Genomic DNA, 13,694 nt, shown 5'->3' with positions numbered 1-13,694 from the left:
ATTGAGTACATGTTCTTCGGACACAGCTTTCAGTCTCAAAGTTGACCTGAGAGTCCAGTGAAAGAGAACGTGCCAGGAGTCCGTTCAAGGAAGGATAATTGTTTTCTTTATTCTTTGTTTTTGTTTTTTTTGTTTCATAGAACATTTCAACATTTAAGGTGACATTACTTTGTATGAATATTTCTTGCTCCTGAAGACAGCACCATATTTTATGTATGTGAAACACCCCCTCCCCCCTCCCTCCAAGAATCTAAGAATAGGTTGATTTTCCAACTAGATGTGCAGTGAGCAGCACCTCTCCAGGGAATGAATGCAAATCTGTTGGATATATTCCTTTGTAACTCTGCTGTCTTGAGAGTGCCATCTATAGTATATTATGTACCCGCTTTTCTTCCTTTTTTCTGTCTGTTTGACACCCAAAACAATAGCACTGAATAACAAGTGTCTAGAGGCTGCTAGAGACACTGACGGCCTCTCTCATTTTTACTTTTTTTTTTTTTTTTGGAATAGAATAAATTTTTTTATGAAAATGGGAAGTTATGTATAAAGTCTTGAATATTTAAAGAAAAACTGCAAACAAAATGCATAAACATGTTTTTCAGCTTAGTGAACAGTGGGGGTTGGAGTGGCAGCAAATGTGTAGTTTTGTAGAAGCAGATGTCTTTCAAGCGTACTGTATTAACAAAGAGCGTGTTGAATACCTCCTAGAAGGTTTGTTTACCACAGCTCATAAGTAGGGGGCAGTAGTGCAATACAGACAATTGGTAATTGCTGTAAAGGCAATAATCAAAACAACTGCAGAGGCAGACAAAGCTGAGGTAGAGGTTGGATAAACATAGTGTGTCTGTGCAACTGAAAATCGTATATAACTGTAAATACCTCTTAATTGTGCCGGCAAACTAGACTGACTGTGATATTCAAAGCTGGCCTACAGAGGAAATGTTGAGCTTTGATTATAAATATATGTCAGCAGCATAGCAGGAAATATGATTTGTCTGGACATGGAAGAAAAAGGAACAGTAAGCTGATGGTAGCCACAGATACTTCAAATTAGTACTTCAATAGCTGCTTAGCACCCTCAACTGTGCCACAGTTCATTAACTTTGGGATTCCAAGGGCAATTCCAGATCTTGATGGTGTCCACAGCTCTTGCAGTGCAGATGCAAAAATAAGGAGTATGCACATGTGAAGCAAGTTGAATAATTATATCTAGAAAAGTAAAGCAGAAGGGTTAACTGACATCCAAGTAAAATAGCTACAAAATAGTATTAAACTTGTCACAACAATTAATACCTTTAACATGCAGTGTCACTCTCTTTTTGTTCACGTCTGTGTAGCCTTAGGCGGATTAAAATCATCTTAATCCGCACTGTCAGCTCTCTACTGACACCATGGGGAAACTTTTCCCTATTATTCAAGTTGACATGATTGATATATTTGCAAACTTTTGGATCTCCATTTGAATTTAAAATAAAGTTGTGTGGTTTTTAGAAACTGAACACATTGTGTTTGTGGCAAAAGGTTCTTCTTGGCTAACATTTGTTAAATGTTAACGAAAACAGCAGCTGTATTTTCTTATGTCATGCAAACAGACGCAAATGAACAAAGCTCCACAACAGGTTTTTGTTTTATAATTAAAGCTAGTCCCTAGTGCAGACTCATCAAAAAGGTTTTTTTAGGGTCAGCAGCAGAGAATGACCTCATCATGACAAACGATGCAAAACAGCTCCAGAGGATGATACTGCCAACATGCTTGACAGCTGGTGCAGTGTTCTTAGGTTTGAAAGCCTCACCTTTACTCCTCCAAACACACCTCTTGTCATTGTGGACAAATAGCTCAATCTTTGTCTCTCTGAACAAAATGTTTTTCTCCAGAAGACATCTGGCTTGTCCAGGGAGGCAGCTGCAAATTTCAGTTGAGCTAGAAGATGTTGATTTTGGAGCAAGGGCTTCTTTCTTGGTCAGTCCATGGTGATGTAAAACTGGCTTCACTATTGACAATGACGCTGGTTTTCCAGCAGTTTCCAGTTCATGGTGGACTTGAGCCTTGATGGTTCCTTGATTGTTCCTGAACATCCTAACCAATTTCATGTCATCTGAAGGGGACAGTTTGAGTCTTCTTCCAGACCTTCCAAAGTGGTGACACATCTGAATAACTTGTACTTGTGTTTAACTGTTTCCTGGAATCTGCAGCTGTTTAGAAATGGCTCCATTAAGCTTCTGGAATGGTCTTCCCAAAGCTCTGACCTCAGCCCTACTGAAAATTTGTGGACTGTGCTCAAGTGCCAGATCCGTACCAGGAAACCAACCAATCTACATGAACTCTGGCCATTTTGCCAAGACGAGTGGTCAGATGTCCAGCCAGAATTAATGGCTACCTACTAAAAGTGTCTGATTGAGGTGCCACTTGCTAAGGGACATTTAACCAAATATTAGTGCTGGTTTATGAATATACCTGAGCCTGTATGCATGCTTTTGACTTTTTTTTTTTTTTGGAGATTTTAAAGATGTGTGCTGTTCAGTTATTCCACCCTGAAAAAAAAGAACAGTTCAAATAAATCATTATTACAACGACATTCATACCAGTGTTGATTGAATCTAAACTTTGACCATAACTGTATATGAGACACACACAACAGAGGTCACAAAACAATTTTCACAACAGTACAACAGCAATAGCTACAGTTTATGTTTTTTTTCCTAGACCTAGAAAATGGCGCATGGATCTGTGTGTGTAGCTTTTGAGTTTTAAGAGTACCAGCTGTCATCATAAATCTGCAGAAGGCCGATTTCCAACAGACGCAAACGTTCTTCAAAGTACTGGAATTTAGCCCAGAATCCCAGCACCTGGAAAGTGGTGTGATTGCAGACAGGATGCACATTTTCTTCCATACTATTCACACTGTTGATAGTATTCACTATTTAGATCCACAGGAAGGAACAATTTCAGGATAAAAGTACAGTACAACATTTTTACAAGCTCAAGTCTTTATAGTAAAATGTCATTATGCCAAACTGTTATTTTAATTGGTTCCTTAGAGCAGGGTCCTATAGGTTGATAAAATATCATAATCTATAAAATCTATATAAATAAAATGTTTTACCATGGTACACAACAGCACTGGGATATAAAACACAATAAATTGTAAACTGTCTAAAAATTTGTGTTTAGTAAAAAGCTAGACAGGCTTATCTGCCTTTGAATAATCAAGATATTGCTATTTCTCGGCCTTGCTCATTGAAAATTTACTCAAGTAAAAGCAGTTTTCCAACATAAACATACAATTTCTATAAATGATGGCTCAAATACATGAGTCTAGAGTGCATTCTATGAATAATTTGTGTTGCTATTATATTTTATTAATCTCTGCTTGAAAACAAAATTTGAAAGACTTTTTTTTTTCAAATATTTAAAAAGAAGTAAACTAATTGCATGTATGCCAAGCCCTGAGGTCACTGTTTTGTTTTCAGGTTGCTGTGGATTATCAGAGTTTAACAGAGCAATAGCACATAGGCCCTTGTTACAGCAGCAGAAATAATCCATCTGCCTGCACATATTAGCATCATTTCTCATATGAATATCCTAACAAAAATATCTCTCGTCATACAAATCAACAATGTTATATTATGAGAAATGCACAGAAGCACATATTTATTACAGGAATTCACTCATCCAGTGTAAGAAATCAGGTAAATTAGGGTGAAGAATGAAACATTAACAATACTTAACAGTGATCTCAACGGTCAAGGCGACCGTCACTGCAGGAACGTCGCTATGGCCAAGTTAGAGCTGACAAATGAAGCTACAACAAGGTCAAAAGCAAAAACTAATTTGGTAAATTCAAATTCCTTTACCAGCATCTCCTTACCAAATATCTCATTTTTATCTGTATGTTCTCGAGCCCCCTTTTCTTCTATACCCAATCACTCTCCATTTAATCTCGTTGTATTTACTTGATTTAGCCACAAATAATGAGCTTCTCCTTAGACACTTATCTCTTTAATGAAGATCTACCAATACCTGTCTAATCCATACTTACTGTTCACCATCCACAATCTGTATCACCTCCCCAGTCAGGCTTGTTGGGTACATACCCCCCCCCCCCCCACACACACACACACACACACACACACACACAAAAATAAATGAGTGAAAGACACAGAACTATTACAGGCCTTTCTTTCTCTAATGATTAGTTTACTGTATACTGTATAGCAACAAACAGAAAAAAATCTTCACTTTTAATTGAAATACATCTCTCCTTCCAGTTAAAATTTAAGCACTGTTTGCACTACTGTACGATGGATACAGTGACATTGCTGTGGAAGCTAATCCATAAGGATTCCTCTGCCTGTTTTTGAATGTTGTTGAATCCAAGGCCATTCTATAACATCTACAAAACAATAAAAACTTATACATTCTTGGAATAGAAACATGCTTTAATATGTTCTATTATATAAAAGGCATTTCTGAGTAACTTGTGTGGCAAGACATTGTCAGTTATTTATCAGTGACAAGTTAGTATTAAATCCAGCTGTTTTAATTTGAGTATAAACCTGATATTTGTCTCACATACAACAGCACTGTACAGCATGGTGTCCTTGGCTGTATATCACATTTTTTTTAAAAAGGCCGAGTCAGAGGTATTTTTCATACTTTGTGAGTGTCACCTGTAAGGTAAGCTCCATCTCATGCTCCTGTCATCACTAAGGATAAGACTGTAATACCAGTATACCTTGTTAGTATTAGGTTGGACCCCCTTTTGCCTTGGCTTAATTCTTTGTGGCATAATTTCATCAGGGCTTTTGAAACACTCCACAGAGATTTTGGTCCATGCTGACATGATAAGATCACACAGTTGCTGCAGATTTGTTGGCTGGACAGCCATGATGTAAATCTCCCATTCCACTGCATCCCAAAGGTGCTCTATTAAAGTGAGATCTGGGGAGTACAGTGAACTCATTGTCATGTTCAATAAACCATTTTGAGCTGATCTGAGCTTTGTGACATGGCACAGTATCCTGCTGGAATCAGCCATCAGAAAACGGGTACACTGCGGTCACAAAGGGATGGACATAGTTAGCAGCAAATCATGGCTAGCATTTAAATGATGCTCACTTGGAACTAAGGGACCCCAAGTGTGGCAAGGAACTATCCCCCCACACTGCTGAAGGTAGGATGGATCCATGCTTTCATATTCTTTATGCCAAACTCTGACCCTTCCATTGCAATGTTGCAGAAGAAATCAAGACTCGTCAAACGAGACGATGTTTTTCCAGTCTTCTTTTGTCCAGTTTTGGCGAGTCTTGCCTTTGTTGTAAGAAGCGATTATTTGAGTTACTGCTGATTTCCTATCAGCATGAAGCACTCTGAACATGCTAATATGGCCTCATTTTCACTCCCCAAAAAAGTCACTCATTCAATATTTTCTCTTTTTCGGATCATTCTCTGTAAACTCTAGAGGTGATAATGTGGGAAAATCTGTGTGGATCAGCAGTTTCTGAAATAACCACACCAGTCTGTCTGGCACCAACAACAATGTCACATTCAAAGTCACTTATACCTTCTTTCGCCCTCATTCTGATGCTCAGTTTGAACTTTAACAGGTTGTCTTGAACATGTCTACATCCCTAAAAGTTTCTGCCATGTGAATGGCTGATAACATATTTTTATTAATGAGCAGTTGAGCAGGTATTAGATGCTGTATAATTATTTGACTGCAGCATCCAGTAAAAAAAAAAGACCAAACGCAAACAAAAAACAATTGGGTCACAAGCCATTCAAGTTGAACAGGCCAAAGCTTCTTTTGATTGAACCTTGGATTCACCTTTGATTAATCATAATTTCATCTTAGCCCCACACCCCAACGTACTGATAGAACTCAAGGCTGTAAATGCAAAACAATACTGTATCCTCTCCAGCACAATAGAATTATTTTCAAGTGAGGTCAACTGTTAGTTTCCAAAGTCTTTAAAAAAATAAAACAGCAATTTCAGTGAAGCTATTTCAAAATTAATACATTAAATAACTAAGAATATATAACATGTCAGTTATAAGCCAGTTAGGTTATGGCATCAATATTATCACCACATGCTTTCCAAAAATAAAAAAAAAAAAAAAACACTTTCAAAAATGATGAATGGTTCCTTTAAGAAAATTGGTTAAATAATAGCAGACCACACAAAGGACATATTTTTTATATTCATGAATAAAATGTTTTCACTACATTTCCTGTTAGACTTGGCGAAGGCCCTGGGGAGCAGCCTGAACAACCTTCTGCCAATGTGAGGGAGCAACAACAATATCAAAGTCCTTTTGGATCACTAAATCCCTTACCCAGTCATGCAAAGTCAGGCCTTAAACCCTCACTGGCTCATTCTTTCGGTCACTACCCAGAAGCCTTATGACTGCAGGTCGGTGGCAAAGAGAAGCCTGACCAGAAAACAGAGTTTCAAGTGATGCACAGAATCAAAAAACTCACTCTTCCTGGTTCTCCTGCTTCCTGACAAACCTGAACTATTCTGCATGGATCATATCACCCCATTAATCAAGCAACCCAACATTTATCTAGGAGAGAACTAGCTCCTCAGAAATGCAGGTGCTGCATGAACCTGATAGTCTAAAATGAATGCATTTTTTCACTCAAAGAAATGCAAATTTATGCAGAAAAGTCATCCAAAATCGAATCAGATCATCTACTATGGAGGAGTGCGTGACAGATTTTGAAGAGGAAACCTGTGGTGTAAGTACAATTTAGGTATTAGCTTTGTGGCATGTATTGTTCTTGGGTTATTATGTTTCTCAAGACTGTGCCTACACACAAGAATGTCACAATGATGCATAATGCCTCACACCTAATGCACTGGAACAAGACACAACGTGTAGCAGTACTCACATTATTAATAAACATCTATCATCTGCTCTTATTATGAATTGGAATCCTTGGGCTGTATTTGTTAATAAAACTTTACACTGTTAGCATTTCAAACTTTAAATTGCTTAATGCACTAACAGCAATTTGCTAACTGCCATTACTCACTACAGGTAAAAATGCACAAACTTGTCCACATTTGAAAACCTGTAACTATGAATCATTAAAAAAAAAAATCTGATAAAGTTATGTTCCCTACATAATTGTTCAGAAACAATAATGGTAAAATATATGAACCCAGTCGCTGGAAGAGATGCTGCAGATTAACACTGTCATTTTAACTGCTGGATTTCCAATATACATATGTGTAAACCGAAGATGAAATTTCTTGTTTAATCTTCTACATCAAATTGGTTTCATACTGGAAGTTACAAGAAACAACAAAAACCATGTTGGAGAAAAAAAGGAAGTACTTCAACCATGACATCTGGCCAATAGCCTGTCACTTCTATCAACATTAAAATAAATTATATCTCTGTCATTGACAGAAACATAATGTTTAAAACAGAATTCAAATTATGAATGCTGACACGAGCTTTCTGTCTTTCTGCATTTTTTTGTTTTTATTTCGTCTTTTTAAAACCACAGAACTGGTGCTATTTTAAAAACATCTAACAAGATTAAGAGGTGAGTGCCACATAACTCTCTCACCCATGACTACCCGTTTGAAACACAGAAAGAGGCCATTTCTATGGAAATGCAATGTTTACACGCATGGGAGAAGTCTATTATCTGCCATTTTGAAAATGTTATGTGCACAGTGCTTCCTGGGGTTTCTACCTCATATTGCTCTCAGCATTTTCTTCCTTGTTTTTTTTTTTGTTTGTCTGTTTTTTTGTTGTTTTTTTTTTTTCTGCACTCATCCAGAGGAAAAACAAATGGTGTAAATGTCCTCTTGCCTGATTAAGCACAAACCCTTTCTGCTTCTTCTACATCTATATATTGCTAGAGAAGTTTTTCACTAGTGTCCCCAAAGTACCTTTTTCAGAAACCGAATGGGGTCTTTTTCACCTTGAAAGCATTTAAATGGAGTTGTAAGATTGGACTCTTCTCTCCCCACTCTAGCAAGGTGTGTCAGGAGTTCAATGGTGTTCTGTGAAGCGTGAATTCATACAGGGGAAGCAATGTGTCTACTGCAAGAGAATAAAGTGATAGTAATGCATTGACAACACCACTCATCTACCAGAAAGTAAAATATGTCTCTTGAGAAGAGACATCTTGTGATGTTCAGTTTTGATTTTTTAAGAGTCCTACAAAAGTGTCCCAAGAGGTAAGGTACACTTTGAGATTTAAAGAACAGGTTTGATCCAAAAAAGCACGGCAACACGGGAACTTCGGAAGAACCACAGTGGAGACAGTTATTCCCATGGTTTTTGATTTGCATTGCATACTTACTTTATTCACAGCCTGCTGGGTCTGAAGGATAAAATCTGCCTTCTCAAACTCAAGGAGACGAAGGGCAACATTTCAGCGCGAGGAGGCAATACTCCCTGCCCTTAAACAGGTGGGATGGCATACAGGGATCTCACTACACACGTGTTAGATGACAGCCTTTTATGAGGAGCATCTACAATACTGTATGTTCTATGGCCTGATTCTATGTGCTTATTCCTACTTTGTTCTGTAAAAACTCAAATTTGCAACTGGTGAATTCAGGAATCATTAATCATAATGCCAACACCAAAGTGTCGCACTGGCCTTAAAGAATCCAGGTCTGAAAGAAAAACAAAGGTTTCCCCCAGTGGAGCTGCAGTAAACTAAAAACAATCTTTGGTTGGTTTCTGACCTGCAACTGCATTCGTTTTCCTGTGAAGCTGTTTTTTTCTCTGTAATGCTTCAGACTCTCCCTGTAATAGTAGTCCAACATTTGACCAATATTTTTCTTGACTTTGTCTACCGTCTTGTGTTGTGTTGGCAATGTTCAAGCAAGAGATCCCAGAAAAGGGATTTGTTCCTTGACAAGTCAGCTGGACCTTCACAATTGCCGCAAACAGCTTTCTTTGTCTCTTTTTTTATAAGCCTCCAACTGCCTCGTGTTGTATTTGCAAAGACACTCAGATCATGTTTCTGTGACATCCATGAAAAACACACCCACACATGAAGCTTGTAATTGGCTTGTATGTGGCTAGATTCATTTTATGATTGTTATTGTTGTACAATGTCTTGCAATTTTACTGTTGCTATTTTCATTTTCTTTTTTAATTCTTTTATTCCTTTCCCTTCAAAAGGCTTCCCCTTTTGCCAGGCCACAATTGTAAATAAGAATTTGTTCTTAATCTGTTCGCCTGGTTAAATAACGGTTTAAATAAATAAAAATAAAGCTTGTAATTCATGGAATTCAACTAATTTGAAAATAGGGGGGGGGGGGGGGGGGGTGAGCAAAGCAGAAACTTTGTACAATAACCAAAGGCTTTTTTGTTTGCAACTGATCGATCATACAGTGTAATACATCGATCTCTGAGTTGTCAGTGCAATGAACTGGTAACCTGTCCAGAGTGTACCCCGTCTCTTGTCCAGTGCCATCTGGGATATCCAACACCCCCACCCCATCCCCACTACCCCAAACCTTACTAACTCAACCACCCTGCATTCTAGTTGAATACAGGTTCATGTGTTCATGTATGTATTCTGAAAGACAAAATGATTCAGTGATCTGCATTCGCTAGTAGTCTGTTGTGTTACCCCAGGATCAGCAGTCCTTCATTATTATTGCTTAATTAAGTGTGAAGCCACATGCAGGAAGTTCTTCCACTGACCTCTAATTGATGATTTTCCCTCAAATGTACTGGATCAAGAAAAAAAGTGTAAGAAATGCAGTTTAGAAATGGAAAATGAATATATATATATATATATATATATATATATATATATATATATATATATATATATATATATATATATATATATATATATATATATATATATATTACTGCCTGGACAACACAACTGCCTGGACAAATTGTTACTTAACTATCAACAGTGCTACAAGCATGCCTCTGTTTTACACTTTTCATCATTAGATAAATAAAACTATTACAGATCACAGGCTTTATTTTCAAGACATTGCCACTGCACTGAGCACTGTGAGCTGTTAGACAGAGGTTTGGCACTTGTATGCAGGTTTGGACTTTGTGGTCAGGACACATGTCTACTCTGTCTACTCTCAGTAAGGCTGAGCGTGAGTGTGTTGAACACACTGTCACACACACCATCTGTTACCTCCAACACTCCTGGCTTGGACAAACACGGCTATGAGCAGGTAATGGTGCAGACAAAACTTCTGACCTTGACACTGTCTCCTATGTGTGATCAGCACAGAGAGAGAGGTAGATTGATGAGAGTCTTTTTGATTTTGGATTGTGTGAGAAAGGCAGCAGAATCCCACGTTGCCTGGAAACCTGTCTATCTTATAGTGTGTGGTGAAAGATGGGGTCTTTCTCTGCCTCCCTTATCTTATTCAACTTCAAAGATAAACATCAAATCACCTCACTCAATAAACGTATTTCTCTTTTTTTTTAACCTTATGCGAGACATCAAATGTCAGTACACAATTACCTATGCAACACACCCTTTCTCATGTGCATCTCCATTTTAACTGAGGGGTTCTTAAACGTGTTCATTTGCATAATGTATACTTTTATTTAATAAATAACATTTGGGATTTTTTAAATAGACCTGTGTATAAGACATTAATTACATCACCATAATACAGAATAAGTGTTTTTTTAAGTTTGCATGATTAAGTGTTAACGATAAATAGCAGCATTATGTATCAAGTCATTTGGTATAATTATGCTCACCGTGTTCTTGAAGATTCCTCTACATGTCATTAAAGTTCACCTTGATGGATTTTGTGAGGTTATTAATTTCTTGAAAAGCCAATTTATTATCCCCTCTATCTCCTCTGAGAGACAGGACTCACAGTGGGTTAAGGTCATTTTGAGCATAAAATTTTGTAAAACTGTGAATTGGTGTCAGGTCACTTAAATTGACCATACCATTGTGGTTTGTCACGAGTGGTAATACAGTAGTTTTTCCTCCCAAATGACACTTAATGACATTAATCCACTTTTGGTAAAGGCTTGCACTTTTAAGGTGACATAAAAGGTCTCCATAACACCATGAACAGAGCTGTTGCCATAGGGAAAAATATTTTGTAAACATCATTGTGTGATAGATGAGATCTATCCGCTGTAAATGATTGTCTTCACTTTACACCCCTTTCATACAGACTAATTTTAGTCATTGTCCACAATTATTATTCGATCTACTGCTGTGAACACAGTACTAAAAAAATGCTTTAATTTAACTTGCTAGATCAATGGCACCTGATACAGTCTCATCTCATTCTCATCCAACAGTGAGGCACTGCATTTATAATGCTATTGACAATATTGAGCAGTATTGACAGCAAAGCAGGATAAGCACTTCAGGCAGCAGGCAGGAATGAAGTGCCATTTCTTCACAGCTGTACACCTTTGTAATAGCTCTTTCAACCATGAACGTGAAAATAAAATGCCAGCTACTAAAATCAGAGAGCTTTGTTTAAATCGTTTTACTCAATCGTTGTGGATCTTTTGGCAGGATGGTGCAGGGTCAAGTTCAGTCGCAGACAAATGATAGCAGAAACGATGCATCAGCTCTGTGAGGGTAAATCTGCAAGAAAAACGAGGAATGTTTGTGTGCTGGATGTACAAAATAGCTCTAGTATAGTTGCGGGTGCAATGTTGCAAACAAAAACAATGTACTGGGGATCTAAAGATTATTTTCACTGGATTGCACTGAGTCACTAAAAGTATAAACGTAAGCCTAGCAGGTGTAGATAACATGTTCCGATGTTTTATTAAAACAGAAATAAACTTGAATAAAGAAAGAAAAGAAAAACACTACTGCGAAATGACGACGAAATAATAACTAGAAGCACCACAGGTGGACTTTAACATCTGACCGGACCAAGAAGGACATAAAATTTGAATATAGGAAAAAATAAAATCTAATAGAAAACAGCCAAAGCAGCGCACTTTGATTTACTCGATCATATTGCTGACTATGCCTATGAGTATATCAGCTGTCTGCAATCATTTCTCCCTAAAAAAATAATAATAATACATAAAACCGTCATGACATGATCATAGCAGCAGCAGTTTAGATTTTGCAAAAAAAAAAAAAATCTAAACTGCTGCTGAGTTTTAAGGTTCAGATTTATTGTGCTTGTTACATTCGCGCGGTAGTTTCTCCCAGGGAAGCAGACTGGAGAGGAGGGGCTGAGCTGTGCTGCACCGTTCAACTACTCACCTCATACTGAATCCCATCTCCACCTTTCATCCCTCAACTTGTCCCGCGTAGGGATGGATGAGTTCCACCGCTGTTGGACGCTGTAAAGTATCAGAAGAATGCGGCTGAACGGGGGGACTGACAGTCACTGGAGGGTCTTTGGGCGTCGGTGATGTTTGCAATTGGAGACTGCAGAAACTGCCAACGTGTCGGCGAGTCGACAGACCACAGCTTACTGGTGCGCTCTTGGAGAGGGAGAATGGACATGTGAATGAGAACGATTTCCCTCAGCGGCTAAAATAACTCGTTTGGTTCTTTTACTTCACTAAATCGGAATAGTAAATTGTCTCAAAGTCTAACAAGTGAAAATAGGATTGATTTAGATTCTTTTTTTGTTTCTGCTTGGGGAGGAATTCATGCGCCGATAGCTTACGAGGCCAATATGCCAGAATGGGTCCTCTACAGTATTTATTTCTCTGTGGACTTCTGTGCACCCAAACCTATGGTAAGTTTATAAAGGCATGTCTTACTTAATGTCGTGGTTTAAACGATGTCATGTCTCACATTAAGCTATGGGAAAGACATTCAGATGCGACCCGATGCGTATTCGACAACAGTCTCAACAGCTCAAGTGCACCAAGAATATACCGAGTACGGCACATGATTAACAGCTGATACTCTTGAATTTGCAGTTATCGTATCATAGTTTTCTTTTTCTTTTTAATTTTGTCCCTGTGTGAGATATTGTTCCAGACAATATCTGGATGTCTAGGTAGACAAAAGTTGATTATTTATTTATAAGGGCTACTCCAGCTCAACACATTTCTTACTTGAATGAAATCGTTGACAGCTTTTCAATATACAGTAATGTGAGAAAGAAAAAAGAGTCCAGACAGCCAAACTTAACTTTTCTATATTATAAGAAAAAATTATGTTCCCTTTTTATTCCCCTTTTAAATATATATTTTCTACTCTCTCAAGCTCATGTTCTATTTATATCAAAACCTATAATCGTTCCTGCTGTACTCACATATTGCTTTAATTCTCTTTATCTTGCGTCAGATATGTGGCCTCACGCTCAGGTGAATCAGTTAACTTAATGGAGCTTAGGGTTTCTCTGACCTGAAATGTCTAATCTGACATGGAGACAGTGTTCACTCATATAGTCTTGAAATGTGTCCCCAGCTGTTTATGTGTACAATGCAAGGACCTGTTAATATATGTATATAATACATATTGTACATTCAAATTAATTTGCACTTTTTAAGATTTTAAGATTTTAAGATTCTGGACCTGAAGTGTTGTTCATATCATGAAGTGTGTTGTACTACTTTGTCCCATATAACACAAATCTGTGTCAGTAGAGTAAATGTTGTGCAGGTGTAAGCACTACACAGCAGATAAAGTGGGTACTGATAGGGGTGTTTCCTGTACACTGGAACTGCTGAGTTTATATGTTACACCATGTAAATTCAGAAGGAAAGTGTA

The 13,694-nt window shown here is 37.7% G+C and overlaps 1 protein-coding gene across 1 annotated transcript in view; it reads left to right on the top strand.

Moving 5' to 3' along the window:
* The first annotated feature begins 12,619 nt into the window (after positions 1 to 12,619).
* The window catches only part of LOC115791814 (roundabout homolog 2-like), a 92,204-nt gene continuing 91,129 nt past the window's right edge, over positions 12,620 to 13,694 (top strand). The window contains exon 1 of the mRNA XM_030746078.1: positions 12,620 to 12,711. Within this exon, the coding sequence (XP_030601938.1) occupies positions 12,657 to 12,711 (55 nt within the window). The 5' untranslated portion in view covers positions 12,620 to 12,656. The remainder of the gene's footprint in view (positions 12,712 to 13,694) is intronic.

This window comes from Archocentrus centrarchus, chromosome 14, assembly GCF_007364275.1.
Source record: "Archocentrus centrarchus isolate MPI-CPG fArcCen1 chromosome 14, fArcCen1, whole genome shotgun sequence".
Classification (NCBI taxonomy): domain Eukaryota; kingdom Metazoa; phylum Chordata; class Actinopteri; order Cichliformes; family Cichlidae; genus Archocentrus; species Archocentrus centrarchus.
This window is presented reverse-complemented; position numbering and strand designations above follow the sequence as displayed.